The 18,888-nt window shown below is 45.6% G+C and overlaps 1 protein-coding gene across 1 annotated transcript; it reads right to left on the bottom strand.

Moving 5' to 3' along the window:
* Positions 1-1,323: 1,323 nt before the first annotated feature.
* Positions 1,324-17,902, bottom strand: LOC106570649 (transmembrane protein 200A). Its single transcript, XM_014143120.2, has 2 exons — positions 17,510-17,902; positions 1,324-3,838 (listed from the first exon to the last, which is right to left on the bottom strand). Exon 2 carries the CDS (start codon positions 3,804-3,806, stop codon positions 2,463-2,465), a length of 1,344 nt encoding a protein of 447 aa, XP_013998595.1. The 5' UTR covers positions 3,807-3,838; positions 17,510-17,902; the 3' UTR covers positions 1,324-2,462.
* Between the last annotated feature and the right edge of the window lie 986 nt (positions 17,903-18,888).

Here is an 18,888-nt window from a genome sequence, read left to right as displayed (position 1 = left end):
AACCCTGTTCCTGGAGAGGTACCCTCCTGTAGGTTTTTGCTCCAACCCTGTTCCTGGAGAGATACCCTCCTGTAGGTTTTAACTCCAACCCTGTTCCTGGAGAGATACCCTCCTGTAGGTTTTAACTCCAACCCTGTTCCTGGAGAGCTACCCTCCTGTAGGTTTTAACTCCAACCCTGTTCCTGGAGAGATACCCTCCTGTAGGTTTTAACTCCAACCCTGTTCCTGGAGAGCTACCCTCCTGTAGGTTTTTGCTCCAACCCTGTTCCTGGAGAGCCCCCCTCCTGTAGGTTTTAACTCCAACCCTGTTCCTGGAGAGAGACCCTGCTGTAGGTTTTTGCTCCAACCCTGTTCCTGGAGAGATACCCTCCTGTAGGTTTTAACTCCAACCCTGTTCCTGGAGAGATACCCTCCTGTAGGTTTTTGCTCCAACCCCAGTTGTAACTAACCTGATTCACCTTATCAACCAGCTAATTCTTAGAATCCGGTACACTAGATTAGGGTTGGAGTTTAAACCTACAGGAGGGTAGCTCTCCAGGAACAGGGTTGGAGTTTAAACCTACAGGAGGGTATCTCTCCAGGAACAGGGTTGGAGTGAAAACCTACAGGACGGTAGCTCTCCAGGAACAGGGTTGGAGTTAAAACCTACAGGACGGTAGCTCTCCAGGAACAGGGTTGGAGTTAAAACCTACAGGAGGGTATCTCTACAGGAACAGGGTTGGAGTGAAAACCTACAGGAGGGTATCTCTCCAGGAACAGGGTTGGAGTTAAAACCTACAGGAGGGTAGCTCTCCAGGAACAGGGTTGGAGTGAAAACCTACAGGAGGGTATCTCTCCAGGAACAGGGTTGGAGTTAAAACCTACAGGAGGGTAGCTCTCCAGGAACAGGGTTGGAGTTAAAACCTACAGGATGGTATCTCTCCAGGAACAGGGTTGGAGTTAAAACCTACAGGAGGGTATCTCTCCAGGAACAGGGTTGGAGTGAAAACCTACAGGAGGGTATCTCTCCAGGAACAGGGTTGGAGTTAAAACCTACAGGACGGTATCTCTCCAGGAACAGGGTTGGAGTTAAAACCTACAGGAGGGTATCTCTCCAGGAACAGGGTTGGAGTTAAAACCTACAGGAGGGTATCTCTCCAGGAACAGGGTTGGAGTTAAAACCTACAGGACGGTATCTCTCCAGGAACAGGGTTGGAGTTAAAACCTACAGGACGGTATCTCTCCAGGAACAGGGTTGGAGTTAAAACCTACAGGAGGGTAGCTCTCCAGGAACAGGGTTGGAGTGAAAACCTACTGGATGGTAGCTCTCCAGGAACAGGGTTGGAGTGAAAACCTACTGGACGGTAGCTCTCCAGGAACAGGGTTGGAAAGCCCTGCCCTATACAGAACACTACTTTTGACCAGAGCCCTATGAGTGCTGGTCAAAAGTAGTGCACTAAATAGGGAATAGGGTGTCATTTGGTACACAGCCTTGGTAATAACCAATAGAACGACAGCAAACGGACAACATAGTAGTTGAAGGGTACCTACATAAGGGATTTATTACACATTCATAAGCCATACATAATACTTAATAAATGCTTATGTACTGTTTAATAATGTGTTATGAAGTCCTTATGTACGTACCATTTAAATAAAGTGTTAACCAGTCTATCATTAACTCTCTCTTGTTCTGATACACAGCCAATTGAAGCATTATTCTGCAGAACTATGTAAATGTAGATTACACATGACATCTCTATCATCATGCACCTGTTTTGGTCTCCTAAGGACATATATTTTATTTGACTAGCTGTTATCATTGGCACATCTGGCGTTCACCAGGTTACAGTTGTTTGGTTTTTAAATTGATTGCAAAGTGAAGACAGTCCCTCATTAGAATGTGTTTCTACCTCCCACATTCGGATGTGCTTGTTGTGTCCTGAAAACAAGCAACGCTTTGGCAATGAAAGACAAATTGATTCCTCCACATTACTACCAAGTGCCAAGCCTAACTGCCACCCGGTAAACAGACTGGCAAATCTTTCAAACTCATATTTGACAGTATGTGTATTGTTCCCCTCTTAAATAATGATGTCTGCCAAACTGATCCAATTCGTCCGCAGTCCTCCAACACTTGTGTTTATATATCCACGCCATGGGAAGTCCGAGAAACAAGGTTTCTAAAGGTTTGTATCTTTAGATTGGAAGTCGCTCAACACTGTACTGTGTATCCCAAGACAGAGGAAATCAGCTTCATACATAAACTGGATTTCACTACAACGGTTTCTGTTATAGCCTCCCTTCTCGGTTTCAGTAGTCAGTGAAAACAGTGCACAATTATGATCCAATGGAAAAAGCTCCTACTCCCGGTAGTGGATATATCAGCATCCATGAGGATCTTTCTTTATAAGCTGCTTTTAAAAAACAGACAGAGGACCCTGATATGGGGCCATATTGAGATATGGGACCTTTACTGGCTCTCACTGGAAAGGCCCTGAGCCGAAACTGTTATCCCACTGAGAACACTGCTGCTCCAACTGGTCTAGCAGTCTGTCCACCGAGTCCTCCTTATTGTCCAGCTTCAGGTACCTGCGGGCACAGCCCAGGTCTAACCGGGGCCAGCTGCAGTGCCTCTGCTCCTCTACGGGGGTAAGCTCCGGGGGCTCCACACCTCCACACCCAACCATGTTCACACACACGTCTGAGCTGGGCTCACTCCGCACTCTCTCTGGGTCTGCCCCAGGTCCCCAGGGTCGTATGGCCCCTTCCTGTTGGCATTTTAGTGTCTGGGGCCCGTGGGGGCCTGGGTTAGTCCTGTAGCTCAGACTGTGGGAGCGCCTGGGCAGCGTGGCCGTGACCTCCGACCTCTCCCAGTCATCCCCTCCCAGAGTAGACATGGAGCTGGCTGACACCCGGCAGTTGTTGAGCTTAAAGAGGTGAGCGGGCTGGGGGTCCGGGCTGAAGCCCCCTACCCTTGGCCCACCACCACCGGCCCTCCGCGTGTTGAAGTCCATCTTGCTGGAGTTGCATGAGTTGGAGTGGGAGGAGTGGAGGGAAGGGGTGGAGGCTGAGTCCTGGTGGTGTAGAGCCTCCGTCTGTACGGTGGCCTGCTGGTACGTATAGTCAGCCCTCTCCTCCTCCTCCCTGCTGCCTCTGGTCGTCTGCAGCAGGGGCTCTGAGCTGGCCAGCTGCTGCAGATAGAGGATGTTAAGGTGGGTGGCAGGCAGACTGCTCACCCACTGGTAGTGTCTGACCATGGAGTTGGCTGCTGCCATGTCTGAGAGGTCGGCCGAGGGCATGGCCGCCGACACCGAACAGATGACGCTCCGCATCTGGGCCAGCAGCATCTGGGTCTCCCTGTCACGGTTCTCGTACAGCACCGTGTTGGCACAGATGAGGATGAACAGCCCCACGCCCATGATGACTGGTCCCAGGAGCTTCATCCGCTCACTGTGGATCAGACTGGCCGTTGTCAGGAGACTCTTAGCCCCCAAGCTCCAACCGGATGACTGGGGCTCAGAGACACCCCCACCTCTAACTCCTCCTGCCCCGTCTACAGAACCAGAGCCTTGTTGTCCAACTCCTAGCAGCTGGGAACGCTGGATCCGGTAGGGCCAGTACCCAGCCACTGCCAGGGCCGTGCCCACCACCACCACGATGACCCCCAGCACCAGGAAGGCTCCTGGCATGGAGCGGATACGCAGCTCACCGCGGATCAGGCCCTCTTTCTTCCGACCCCGCAGGCTGAAACCAGACATTCGTTGGCGTGGGGAAGGAGAGCTTGGTGTCTGGCCCCCGGGGGACCCGGCCTTCGGGGTCTTCATGGTGCAGCTCGGTCCAGTGCCTTATCGGAACACTGTGGAAAGGGGGAGGGGTTCAAGGGTTAGGAAGACACATTAATTATGGACTATCCATTTTTTTCTACTGTTGTTGATATTGTTCACCTTTTTCCCCCCTAACCATTTTTTCTACTTTGTTTTCTTCCTCTTTTTTTATCTTCTAAAGTGGGTTGTGAGCCAACTTTAAATCAACTTTTTGACTTGACTGATGCGACACCGCATCCTTATCCTGTAAACGCTGAACTCTTAGCCTCTTAGAATTCATTTAATATGTTTTCACTTTCATACTGCCGATACTTTGTTGCTCTGTTGTTCTGTTGTAAAAAAAATATCTTCTGGTTCTCAGGGTTTTGATATGTGACACAACCAAATGTTTCCCTTTTGAAATACTTTGTTAAAAACATTTCAATTTAAGAGAGAGATACTAAAAGGTATTTTGTGAATGTTTTTAGTCCTTTCTTTGGAGATAAAAAAAATAAAAATATCAGTTTATCACATTTTGCATAATCTTACATTTTTTATGTTAATGTTCACAGAAAACCATTCAAGTTATAGCGTACTCCTCTAACAAACTGTCCAAACCATGTCGGTGGCGAGCTTCTGAATACAAATGCTACAAACAAAACCGGGGAAACACTCACACGTGGTGTTCTACTTGAGTTCCCACATGACCATAAACAAGGTGAGTTCCCACATGACCATAAACAGGGTGAGTTCCCACATGACCATAAACAAGGTGAGTTCCCACATGACCATAAACAGGGTGAGTTCCCACATGACCATAAACAAGGTGAGTTCCCACAAGACCATAAACAAGGTGAGTTCCCACAAGACCATAAACAGAGTGAGTGTCCACATGACCATAAACAAGGTGAGTTCCCACATGACCATAAACAAGGTGAGTTCCCACATGACCATAAACAGAGTGAGAGCCCACATGACCATAAACAGAGTGAGTTCCCACATGACCATAAACAAGGTGAGTTCCCACAAGACCATAAACAGAGTGAGTTCCCACATGACCATAAACAAGGTGAGTTCCCACATGACCATAAACAGGGTGAGTTCCCACATGACCATAAACAGAGTGAGTTCCCACATGACCATAAACAAGGTGAGTTCTCACATGACCATAAACAGGGTGAGTTCCCACATGACCATAAACAGGGTGAGTTCCCACATGACCATAAACAGAGTGAGTTCCCACATGACCATAAACAAGGTGAGTTCTCACATGACCATAAACAGGGTGAGTGCCCACATGACCATAAACAGGGTGAGTTCCCACATGACCATAAACAGGGTGAGTTCCCACAAGACCATAAACAGGGTGAGTTCCCACATGACCATAAACAGAGTGAGTTCCCACATGACCATAAACAGGGTGAGTTCCCACATGACCATAAACAGGGTGAGTTCCCACATAACCATAAACAGGGTGAGTTCCCACATGACCATAAACAAGGTGAGTTCCCACATGACCATAAACAGGGTGAGAGCCCACAAGACCATAAACAAGGTGAGTTCCCACATGACCATAAACAAGGTGAGTTCCCACAAGACCATAAACAGAGTGAGTGCCCACAAGACCATAAACAGGGTGAGTTCCCACATGACCATAAACAAGGTGAGTTCCCACATGACCATAAACAGGGTGAGTTCCCACATGACCATAAACAGAGTGAGTTCCCACATGACCATAAACAGGGTGAGTTCCCACATGACCATAAACAGGGTGAGTGCCCACATGACCATAAACAAGGTGAGTTCCCACATGACCATAAACAAGGTGAGTTCCCACATGACCATAAACAGGGTGAGTTCCCACATGACCATAAACAAGGTGAGTTCCCACATGACCATAAACAAGGTGAGTTCCCACATGACCATAAACAAGGTGAGTTCCCACATGACCATAAACAAGGTGAGTTCCCACATGACCATAAACAAGGTGAGTTCCCACATGACCATAAACAGAGTGAGTTCCCACATGACCATAAACAGGGTGAGTTCCCACATGACCATAAAAAGGGTGAGTTCCCACATGACCATAAACAGGGTGAGAGCCCACAAGACCATAAACAGGGTGAGTTCCCACATGACCATAAACAGAGTGAGTGCCCACATGACCATAAACAGAGTGAGAGCCCACAAGACCATAAACAGGGTGGGGTGAAATGGAGAAACTGTTTCAAACACTGACTGCATTTAAGCTGCTAAGCAACAATACCTTTAAATCCCTACCCCTAGACCAAACTGATCTGATGACAGCGCCTAACACTCAAAACACATAAAAAGTCAAATTAACTTTGATTATTTTGTCACACACCATCAATATGTCCCGTCCACTATCAAATGTAGCCTGAAGTCTCATTCCAGATGACATCCATGAAAAACAGGAAGTCTATCTTCTTCACTACACAACATCACATATTTAGCGGTCTTTCTTTAACGGCTAAGGCATGTCTTCTTCTTCACCGTTTGGTAAATATGCATACACAGACAGACAGATGGCGGCCACAGGACTCATCGTTTGGCTTGAGTTCATCAAAGCCCTGTAGATAAGGTTTAGAATGAATGATGGAACACGGCCCAACTTCCTGGACTCCATACTGGTCTCCCATAGGACTTCTTTATTCATACAGTATACACTACACGATCAAAAGTATATGGACACCTGCTCGTCCAACATCTCATTCCAAAATCATGGGCATTAATATGGAGTTGGTCCCCCCCTTTGCTGCTATAACAGCCTCCACTCTTCTGGCAAGGCTTACCACTAGATGTTGGAACATTGCTGCGGGGACTTGCTTCCATTCAGCCACAAGAGCATTAGTGAGGTCGGGCACTGATGTTGGGCAATTAGGCCTGGCTTGCAGTTGGCGTTCCAATTCATCCCAAAGGTGTTTGAAGGGGTTGAGGTCAGGGCTCTCTGCAGGCCAGTCAATTTCTTCCACACCGATCTCGACAATTCATTTCTGTATGGACCTCGCTTTGTGCACGGGGGCATTGGCATGCTGAAATAGGAAAGGGCCTTCCCCAAACTGTAATTGTATGCTGTAGCATTAAGATTTCCCTTCACGGGAACTAAGGGACCAAGCCCGAACCATGAAATACAGCCCCAGACCATTATTCCTCCTTCACCAAACTTTACAGTTGACACTATGCATTCAGGCAAGTAGCGTTCTCCTGGCATCTGCTAACCCAGAGGGTAAAGCGTGATTCATCACTCCAGAGAACGCGTTTCCACTGCTCCAGAGTCCAATGGTGGCAAGCTTTACATCCCTCCAGCAGATACTTGGCATTGAGCATGGTGATCTTAGGCTTGTGTGCGGCTGCTCAGCCATGGAAAACCATATCATGAAGCTCCCGGTGGTGCTCCCGGTGGTGCAAACAGTTATTGTCCTGACGTTGCTTCCAGATGAAGTTTGGAACTCGGTAGTGAGTGTTGCAACCGAGGACAGACGATTTTTACGCGCTATGCGCATCAGCACTCGGCGGTCCTGTTATGTGAGCTTGTGGGGCCTACCACTTTGCGGCTGGGCCGTTGTTGCTCCTAGACGTTTCCACTTCACATTAACAGCACTTTGACCGGGGCAGCTCTAGCAGGGCATATTTGACAAACTGACTTGTTGGAAAGGTGGCATCCTATGACGGTGCCAGGTTGAAAGTCACTGAGCTCTTTAGTAAGGTCAGTTTACTGCCAATGTTTCTCTATGGAGATTGCATGGCTGTGTGCTCAATTTTATACACCAGTCAGCAACGTGTGTGGCTTAAATAGCCAAATCCACTCATTTGAAGGGGTGTCCACATACTTTTGTATATATAGTGTACAGTACCAGTCAAAAGTTTGGACACACCTACTCATTCAAGGGTTTTTCTTTATTTGTACTATTTTCTACATTGTAGAATAATAACGAAGCCATAAAACTATCAAATAACACATGGAATCATGTGGTATCCAAAAAAAAGTGTTGAACAAATACAAATATATTTTACATTTGAGATTCTTCAAAGTAGCTACCCTTTGCCTTGTTGACAGCTTTGTACACTCTTGGCATTCTCTCAACCAGCTTCATGAGGTAGTCACCTGGAATGCATTTCAATTAACAGGTGTGCCTTGTTAATTTGTGGAATTTCTTTCCTTCTTAATGCGTTTGAGCCAATCAGTTGTGTTGTGACAAGCTAGGGGTGGTATAAGACCAAGTCCATATTATGGCAAGAACAGCTCAAATAAGCAAAGAGAAACGACAGTCCATCATTCATTTTAATTTAATTAAAACTTCTTAAGGATCGGACCCTTTTTTAAATGTTCGCCTAAAATAACATACCCAAATCTAACTGCCTGTAGTTCAGGACCTGAAGCAAGAATATACATTTTCTTGATACCGTTTGAAAGGAAACACTGAAGTTTGTGGAAATGTGAAATTAATGTAGGAGAATATAACACATTAGATCTGGTAATAGATAAAACAAAGAAAAAAACATGCGTTCTCTTTTATTTTTTCATCATCTATGAAATGCAAGAGAAAGGCCATACATTGAGATAGGATTTTAGGTGTAATTTAGATGTTGTCCACAAGATGGCAGCAGTGTGCGTGCAAAGTTTCAGACTGATCCAGTGAAGAATTATATCACTACACAACATTTTGTATCAAGTCTGACAGGAGTTTGCACAAATGTACCCGAATTGGTCAATTTCATGTACATAACTATAGAGAACATACAAAAATTCTATGATAATAAAAAATTTAAGTTTACACTCTCCCAGGAATGTCATACATGATGGATCCTTAGCTTCCCTACAGAAAATACACTAACCTTCACACATCTAGACGGCTGGATGACAAATCAGGATGACAAGTCAGAGCAAGATTACTGAATGTAAGTATATTATTTTCCTTCAGAGGTGAATGCATCAAACCAGCTGCCGTGATAAGTGTTTTGTTGTAGTGCACTATCCTCAAACAATAACATGGTATTTATTTGTTGTAATAGATACTGTAAATGTGACACTGCAGTTAGATTAACAAGAATGTACGTTTTCTGCCCATATAAGACATGTCTATGTCCCAGAATTGGCTGTTGTTTACAACTTCGCAAAAACCATCATATGATGAAACTGGCTCTCATGAGGACCGCCACAGGAAAGGAAGAGCTTCCTCTGCTGCAGAGGATAAGTTCATTAGAGTTAACTGCACCTCAGATTGCAGGCCAAATAAATTCTTCACAGACTTCAAGTAACAGACACATCTCAACCTCAACTGTTCAGAGGAGACTGCATGAATCAGGCCTTCATGGTCGTATTGCTGCTAAGAAACCACTACTAAAGGACACCAATAAGAAGAAGATTTTTGGTTCCAACCACCGTGTCTTTGTGAGACGCAGATTAGGTGAACGGATGATCTCCGTATGTGTGGTTCCCACCGTGAAGCATGGAGGAGGTGCTGTGATGGTGTGTTTTGCTGGTGACACTGTCAGTGATTTATTTAGAATTCAAGGCACACTTAACCAGCATGGCTACTACAGCATTCTGCAGCAATACGCCATCCCATCTGGTTTGGGCTTAGACTATCATTTGTTTTTCAACAGGATAAATGACCCAACACACATCCAGGCTGTGTAAAGGCTATTTGACCAAGAAGGAGAGTAATGGAGTGCTGCATCAGATGACCTGGCCTCCACAATCACCCGACCTCAACCCAATTGAGATGGTTTGGGATGAGTTGGACTGCAGAGTGAAGGAAAAGCAGCCAACAAGTGCTCAGCATATGTGGAAACTCCTTCAAGACTGTTGGAAAAGCATTCCAGGTGAAGCTGGTTGAGAGAATGCCAAGAGTATGCAAAGCTATTATCAAGGCAAAGGGTGGCTACTTTGAAGAATTTAAAATATAAAAAACATTTTTGTTACTACATGATTCCATATGTTATTTCATGGTTGATGGCTTCAATATTAATCTACAATGTAGAAAATTGTAAAAAAAATTACAAAAATAAAGAAAAACCTTTGAATGAGTAGGTGTGTCCAAGTTTACATACACCTTAACCAACTACATTTAAACGTAGTTTTCACAATTCCTGACATTTAATACATTTAATACTAGTAAAAATGCCCTGTTTTAGGTCAGTTAGGATCACCACTTTATTTTAAGAATGTGAAATGTCAGAACAATAATAGAGAGAATTATTTATTTCAGCTTTTATTTCTTTCATCGCATTCCCAGTGGGTCAGAAGTTTACATACACACAATTAGTATTTGGTAGCATTGCCTTTAAATTGTTTAACTTGGGTCAAACGTTTTGGGCAGCCTTCCACAAGCTATTGTGTGGGTAAATTTTGGCCCATTCCTCCTGACAAAGCTGGTGTAATGGAGTCAGGTTTGTAGGCCTCCTTGCTTGCACACGCTTTTCAGTTATGCCCACAGATGTTCTATGGGATTGAGGTCAGGGCTTTGTGATGGCCACTCCAATACCTTGACTTTGTTGTCCTTAAGCCATTTTGCCACAACTTTGGAAGTATGCTTGGGGTCAATGTCCATTTGGAAGACCCATTTGCCTCCAAGCTTTAACTTCCTGACTGATGTCTGGAGATGTTGCTTCAATATATCCACATAATTTTCCATCCTCATGATGCCATCTATTTTGTGAAGTGCACGAGTCCCTCCTGCATCAAAGCACCCCCACAACATGATGCTGCCACCCCCATGCTTCACGGTTGGGATGGTGTTCTTTGGCTTGCAAGCCTCCCCCTTTTTCCTCCAAACATAACGATGGTCAATTATGGCCAAACAGTTCTATTCTTGTTTCATCAGACCAGAGGACATTTCTCCAAAAAGTATGATCTTTGTCCACATGTGCAGTTGCAAACCGTAGTCTGGCTTTTTTATGGCGGTTTTGGAGCAGTGGCTTCTTCCTTGCTGAGCGGCCTTTCAGGTTATGTCGATATAGGACTCGTTTTACTGTGGATATAGATACTTTTGTACCTGTTTCCTCCAGCATCTTCACAAGGTCCTTTGCTATTGTTCTGGGATTGATTTGCACTTTTTGCACCAAAGTACGTTCATCTCTAGGAGAAAGAAAGCGTCTCCTTCCTGAGTGGTATGGTGGCTGAGTTGTCCCATGGTGTTTATACTTGCGTACTATTGTTTGTACAGCTGAACGTGGAACCTTCAGGCGTTTGGAAGTTGCTCCCAAGGATGAACCAGACTTGTGGTGGTCTACAATGTCTTGGCTGATTTCCTTTGATTTTCCCATGATGTCAAGCAAAGAGGCACTGAGTTTGAAGGTAGGCCTTGAAATACATCCGCAGGTATACATACCTCCAATTGACTCAAATTATGTCAATTCGCCTATCAGAAGCTTCTAAAGCGATGACATAATTTTCTGGAATTTTCCAAGCTGTTTAAAGGCACAGTCAACTTAGTGTATGTAAACTTCTGACCCACTGGAATTGTGATACAGTGAATTATAAGTGAAATAGTCTGTCTGTAAACAATTTCTGGAAAAATTACTTTTGTCATGCACAAACCGACTTACCAAAACTATAGTTTGTTAACAAGAAATTTGTGGAGTGGTTGAAAAACGAGTTTTAATGACTCCAAACTAAGTGTATGTAAACTTCCGACTTCAACTGTGTATGTGAAAGGGAAACAGTACAGGGCAATAAAGCTATCTGATCAAATGTCAACATGGTTCTGTTTCACAGAAACTCAGAGGTCATGGTTGTAATTCTGCCCAGAGAGCATCACTGGTGGTTGTTTTCTTTATACTCTAAATGAAGGTGACTTTGTGCACTGCTTTTAAAGTGTCTCATTGTCTGAACTACGTAACCCCCAACCTGTCATCACTGATTTGAAGTGAGAGTCAAGCACAGTGGAATGCTTGGAGTGGAATGCTCGGAGTGGAATGCTCGGAGTGGAATGCTCGGAGTGGAATGCTCGGGAGTGGAATCTGGAATGTACGTTTTTTCATCATTATTCAACTAAACATTTGAACGCCTGGCCACACACCATGCCCCTGGCGACCATGCCCCTGGCGACCATGCTCCTGGCGACCATGCCCCTGGCCACACACCATGCCCCTGGCGACCATGCCCCTGGCGACCATGATCCTGGCGACCATGCCCCTGGCCACACACCATGCCCCTGGCCACACACCATGCCCCTGGCCACACACCATGCCCCTGGCCACCATGCCCCTGGCCACCATGCCCCTCTGATGTATTCACTGGGTTTGAAGAACATCGAGAAGAGATAAACTAACAAAACGTCCCCCAGAAGAGGAACGACTAGATGTGGCCAATTCAACTGGTCTGAAATAACAAACTCTGGCAGGAGTCTCAGAGCGAGGGTTCTCTCTACTCTGTGGCATGTAATTTACAACACTGCTTTGGATCCCGTCCTGATTTTGTTTGGCTTATTTGACCTCAATGGAGATGCAGGGCTGGTTTAGACAGCAACAACGTCCTGAATGGCACCCTATTCCCTATGCTCTGTTCAAAAGTAGTGCACTGTAGAGAGAATAGGGAGCCATTTGGGACACAGGCAGAGTGATTCAGATCAGTTAGAAAGATGATGATCAGATTCAACTTTTAATGATCCACTAAGGCCCATATACAGTCAGGCTGTACAACACACCGCTGTACAACACAATGGTTATGATACAACTGTTTATTTTGTGATTAAACACAAACATTGGGTGTTTCTCAAAATGCGTCCTACCGTGCTCTTCTCGAATGTGAACTCTGTACATATTTTGAAGCATGCATCTATGCAAGCTTCAACAGAAAGTTTGCCCAGAAATATGACGAAACCTCGTAAAAAAAAATAAAAAAGCCGCTCACAATTTCTTGAAATCAATGACGGCCATTATTTGAGCTGCAGAGAGACTTCAGAATTAAATGTTGCCTGTTCACATCTCATATGTTGCCGGACTACAATGTTTTTTTTATCTCGATACGTTAATAAATACATGCTGTGTTAATTTTGGCATGTTAACCCGCCTTCACTATAGACCCACTGTAGTGTGTGTAAATCACAAGGCCATAGTAAGTCTGTTAGCTAGCCAGATAGACACGAAGAATTGACATCTACCCTTTAGTTTTAGGTCTCCTGGTTAGCTACATTATTACAACTCACATATAGCTAGCTGATAGTTATGAAGTAAAATGTTTGCTTTGTGTATATCTTGTTTCGTCTCTATTGCCATTGTCCTGGCTGGAAGAAGGTTCAGTGAAGTCCATAGTAATTCAATAGGGCTAATTGGCTAGCTAGCTATCCATGAATAATTGGTTGCTAGCTAGCCACGAAAAGTTTACATCTACCTTGCATAACATTAGTGTTACTAAACATTTTTGACTGTTTAACTAGCTGGCTACCAAGATTATTTCGATTCGCATATAGCTAGTTGATTATCATGAATTAAAACATTTGCTTGTTTCGTCTCTTGTTTCGTCTCTATTGTTGCCATTGTCCTGGCTGGAAGAAGGTTCAGTGAACGGGGAGGAGCAGCGTGAGGTAATACAGTAGGGGGAGGAGCAGTGGGAGGTAATATAGTAGGGGGAGGTGCAGCGTGAGGTAATACAGTAGGGGGAGGTGCAGCGTGAGGTAATATAGTAGGGGGAGGAGCAGCGTGAGGTAATACAGTAGGGGGAGGCGCAGTGGGAGGTAATATAGTAGGGGGAGGTGCAGCGTGAGATAATACAGTAGGGGGAGGAGCAGCGTGAGGTAATACAGTAGGGGGAGGTGCAGCGTGAGGTAATACAGTAGGGGAGGTGCAGCGTGAGGTAATATAGTAGGGGGAGGAGCAGCGTTAGGTAATACAGTAGGGGAGGTGCAGCGTGAGGTAATATAGTAGGGGAGGTGCAGCGTGAGGTAATACAGTAGGGGAGGAGCAGCGTGCGGTAATACAGTAGGGGGAGGTGCAGCGTGAGGTAATACAGTAGGGGGAGGTGCAGCGTGAGGTAATATAGTAGGGGAGGAGCAGCGTGAGGTAATACAGTAGGGGGAGGTGCAGCGTGAGGTAATACAGTAGGGGAGGTGCAGCGTGAGGTAATACAGTAGGGGGAGGAGCAGCGTGAGGTAATACAGTAGGGGGAGGTGCAGCGTGAGGTAATATAGTAGGGGGAGGAGCAGCGTGAGGTAATACAGTAGGAGGAGCAGCGTGAGGTAATACAGTAGGGGGAGGTGCAGCGAGAGGTAATACAGTAGGGGGAGGTGCAGCGTGAGGTAATATAGTAGGGGAGGAGCAGCGTGAGGTAATACAATTGGGGGAGGTGCAGCGTGAGGTAATACAGTAGGGGAGGTGCAGCGTGAGGTAATACACTAGGGGAGGTGCAGCGTGAGGTAATATAGTAGGGGGAGGAGCAGCGTGAGGTAATACAGTAGGGGAAGGAGCAGCGTGAGGTAATACAGTAGGGGGAGGAGCAGCGTGAGGTAATACAGTAGGGGGAGGGGCAGCGTGAGGTAATATAGTAGGGGAGGAGCAGTGTGAGGTAATATAGTAGGGGGAGGAGCAGCGTGAGGTAATACAGTAGGGGGAGGAGCAGCGTGAGGTAATACAGTAGGAGGAGGAGCAGCGTGAGGTAATACAGTAGGGGGAGGTGCAGTGTGAGGTAGTACAGTAGGGGGAGGAGCAGTGGGAGGTAATATAGTAGGGGGAGGTGCAGCGTGAAGTAATACAGTAGGGGGAGGAGCAGCGTGAGGTAATATAGTAGGGGGAGGTGCAGCGTGAGGTAATACAGTAGGGGAGGTGCAGAGTGAGTGAATACAGTAGGGGAGGAGCAGTGGGAGGTAATATAGTAGGGGGAGGAGCAGCGTGAGGTAATACAGTAGGGGGAGGGGCAGCGTGAGGTAATACAGTAGGGGGAGGTGCAGCGTGAGGTAATACAGTAGGGGGAGGTGCAGCGTGAGGTAATGCAGTAGGGGGAGTGGGAGGTAATACAGTAGGGGGAGTGGGAGGTAATACAGTAGGGGGAGTGGGAGGTAATACAGTAGAGGGGAGTGGGAGGTAATACAGTAGGGGGAGTGGGAGGTAATGCAGTAGAGGGGAGTGGGAGGTAATGCAGTAGAGGGGAGTGGGAGGTAATGCAGTAGAGGGGAGTGGGAGGTAATACAGTAGGGGGAGTGGGAGGTAATACAGTAGAGGGGAGTGCGAGGTAATACAGTAGGGGGAGTGGGAGGTAATACAGTAGAGGGGAGTGGGAGGTAATGCAGTAGAGGGGAGTGGGAGGTAATACAGTAGAGGGGAGTGGGAGGTAATGCAGTAGAGGGGAGTGCGAGGTGCTTCGTAGGGGAGTGTAATGCTGTAGGGGCGTGCGAGGTACTGCAGTCGCGAGAGTGGGAGGTACTGCAGTAGAGGAGTCTGGAGGAATGCACTAGGGGAGCATAGGAGTGTGGCGCAGCAGTAGTATGGATGTTGAGAGGAACACCGTGGGTGGGCAGGTCATACACTACCATTGTTTCCACAATGCTTGTGTTGGGCCTAATCATTTATGTGCAGAAAAACTCACAACTATTGTGTCAAATGCATTATACATCAGTTGGACAACCTGACCGTGTACGGGACCAAGGAGTCTACTATGACCAGCGTCGGGGGTTGGATACCAGACTGTGTCCTGACCAGAGGGTTGTAGGTTTGAATCCCATCTGGGTGATCTGGATAGTTAAAAGCTGCTGATACTGAATTACATTAGCTATAGTCCAAATGAGAGCATTACACCAGGTACTGCTCCTAAATAGTTCTAAGAATAGTTGCCTGGCTTCCTGGAGCAAGAACATTCCCTCTAGTCGATGGCTGCCTGGAGCAAGATCATTCCCTCTAGTTGACTGGAGCAAGAACATTCTCTCTAGTTGCCTGGCTTCCTGGAGCAAGATCATTCCATATAGTTGCATGACTGTCTGGAGCAAGATCATTCCCTCTAGATGCCTGGCTGCCTGGAGCAAGAACATTCCCTCTAGTTGACTGCTTTCCTGGAGCAAGATCATTCTCTCTAGTTGCCTGTCTTCCTGGGGCAAGATCATTCCATATAGTTGACTGGAGCAAGAACATTCTCTCTAGTTGCCTGGCTTCCTGGAGCAAGAACATTCCATATAGTTGACTGGAGCAAGAACATTCTCTCTAGTTGCCTGGCTTCCTGGAGCAAGAACATTCCATATAGTTGAATGGCTGTCTGGAGCAAGATCATTCCCTCTAGTTGCCTGGAGCAAGAACATTCCATCTAGTTGAATGGCTGCCTGGAGCAAGATCATTCCCTCTAGTTGCCTGGCTGCCTGGAGAAAGATCATTCCCTCTAGTTGTCTGGCTGCCTGGAGAAAGATCATTCCCTCTAGTTGCCTGGCTGCCTGGAGAAAGATCATTCCCTCTAGTTGTCTGGCTGCCTGGGGCAAGAACATTCCCTCTAGTTGCCTGGCTGCCTGGAAAAAGATAATTCCCTCTAGTTGTCTGGCTGCCTGGGGCAAGAACAGTCTCTCTAGCTGCCTGGCTTCCTGGAGCAAGATCATTCCCTCTAGCTGCCTGTCTTCCTGGAGCAAGATCATTCCCTCTAGCTGCCTGTTTTCCTGGGGCAAGATCATTCCCTCTGCTCATATGGCCACTGATATGGTCTTTATAAAATGAGGCAAACCAGACCTCACCTTTCATTAGCCAGTCAGGAATGTGGAGTATGGCCAAACACTGGCATCAAGTCACAAGTAGTATTACATAACATTGGAATAAGATCAATCTATGGTTTGAATTCTATATGAGATATATTAGGCTATATAATTAGCTAAGTGCCTAAGGTCCCAAGACAGCCACTTATAGCAGGGAGAGAAGGAACCTTTGCATGGACAATCTGAATTTGACAGTCTACTCTCAAAATTCAAGTCATGTGACAGTTTCTGCGTTTTAATGGTTTTACTTCAATGTTTTATTTCCCCATAGAAATCGACATACCCTTGAGGCAATTTTCTTCTTCTCAATCCTGTTCCCAGACGTGCACGATGCTGGGCAAACAATTATTTTGATGATTGCCAAGATCCTTGGCTATGCAAGAGAGGTCCACATACTATGTAGGAGTAAATGCATGCGTCATGCTTGCAATATTTTTCCGTTATTATATTTTATCTGCATTGCTTATCCTATCAATAACTTAGACTACACATATTGCGTGCAAAATGGTATTACGCGCACTCCAAATTAACCCTATGGTATTCGACCAATTACCCTGTATAATATCATACCTTTCGAAGTCCCATATTGGGAAAACGTTACAGATATGCAACACCGCCACCGGCAAATAACGGTTCTATGTCGGTCGCGGCATAGCAGGCTGCAGAAGGGGGGAACCTATGGAGCGGTGTTGCATTCCTTCGGTGCTGACTGTTGATACATTGCCTGTATCAATTAACTGATTAAGGTTTCCGCGGGAAAATGTCATCTTGATTTCCTCTAAATATACAATCTTACAAAAATAACCCACAGTTGAAATAGGCATAGGTAGGGGAAACCAGACCGTGATTGATTTGTCTTGAACTTCAGCAAATTACAACCTTTCTCTCTTCACACCTCTCAGAAAAGGATGCTACAATGTTTCAACGTCAATTGTCTGAAGTTGCCTCTCTCATTGTAATAATCATATTCCAACTACCGGCTGCGTGATAGCCTAGGCTACTTTTGAAGGTTACCGGGGAAAGTTATTGCCTACTTGCCTTTGATGCCGTATTCTTCGGTTGTATTCATTGTCTCCCGACACATTTCGATACAGTATCGTTTGGTTTGTTCTCTCATATAGCCTTAAAATATTGTGATATCCGTCAAGCAATTTAATGTGCCTATAGTTTAAATCCAAAACGGAAGGATCAAGGATGTGCGTGGTTCTGTTGCTCGCAGTCTAATATGTGCTCCGTCTCTTCTTATTCAGTAAGTTTCTATAGCCTATATCGGTGTCGTTTGTTACTGCAGGGAAATAGGCATTTTCAAAAGGCTTAGACAAAAATTTACGCTACATGCGCCCGCCCCCTCACAAAACGGACCGAATTCCCACTGCTACTTTTCCTTGGCGCCTCCTTTCCTTCACGAACCCTGGTGCGCTGCGCACTGCTCCTCCGTAGAAATGGAGCATTTGAGTAGGCTGCTGTTGCTTAGTGCCTACGCGTGCATTTTGGATCATTCTTTATGCTTTAGAGTAGAGTAGTCTTTATTATCCCAGGGGGCAAATAATTTTGTATCGCGTAATTAGAACACATGACAATAGACACACAAACTATTTAAATACAGCAATACGTGCACAACTCCCAGTACTATAGTATAGCGTATTGAGAAAGCTGATTGCAGCTTGCATAGATAGTGTAGACTTATTAGTGAACTAGTAGGTGAGATGCGCACTGTTGACTGACTGACCAACCGACCATTTTAATAGTACGCTAGCCTGTTAGTGGTCTCAGAAATCCTTTCAAATAGGCTACATACATCCATCCATGGACGAATATGGTAGGCTAAGCTTATCTTAAAACAATTCAGATTTCTACATGCTTTGAGTGACATGAAACAGAAGAGGCCTACACCCATACAATCATATAGGTATTTAAATGTGCCTGGGAAACTGTGATACATATACCAATTATATACGTCCCTACTCATTCAAATGAGCTTTAATGGCAGCAATTAATAATTAATTGTGATAACTAAAACATTGGTTGAACTTGGACATCAATTATATTCGCATAGTTATTCATTATTCTCATTGCTAAGGAATAGTTATTTCATTGACAGCGAGGGCATTTATGTCAACACGGATGGAATATTGTCCAATTAGTACTACGCCATCTTGTGGCTAAACAAGGGCACATAACACCAAACCGATGGCCCGCAATGGACGATAATTGTGTCGTAACCCGGTTGCCAGTCTGATTCTGCGCTTACCAAATCCCTATCGCTCATTGTCACGCCAAACATGTTATTGCATTGCATTTGGCATGACTATGGATCCCCAAAGTGGAGGTGTGTCATAATACCCACAAAACCTAGCGGTCCAACATGGAAATGGTTCCAACTGTTTTTCCACCATTCATTTTTCTCATAGGGAAGT

The sequence above is a fragment of the Salmo salar genome, chromosome ssa14, assembly GCF_905237065.1.
Source record: "Salmo salar chromosome ssa14, Ssal_v3.1, whole genome shotgun sequence".
In the NCBI taxonomy this organism is placed as follows: domain Eukaryota; kingdom Metazoa; phylum Chordata; class Actinopteri; order Salmoniformes; family Salmonidae; genus Salmo; species Salmo salar.
The sequence above is the reverse complement of the archived record's forward strand: the minus strand, read 5'-3'. Positions and strand labels throughout refer to the sequence as shown.

Excerpts from the sequence above, each read along its gene's own strand:
- LOC106570649 (XM_014143120.2), bottom strand. The coding sequence starts at position 3,806 with ATGAAGACCCCGAAGGCCGGGTCCCCCGGGGGCCAGACACCAAGCTCT.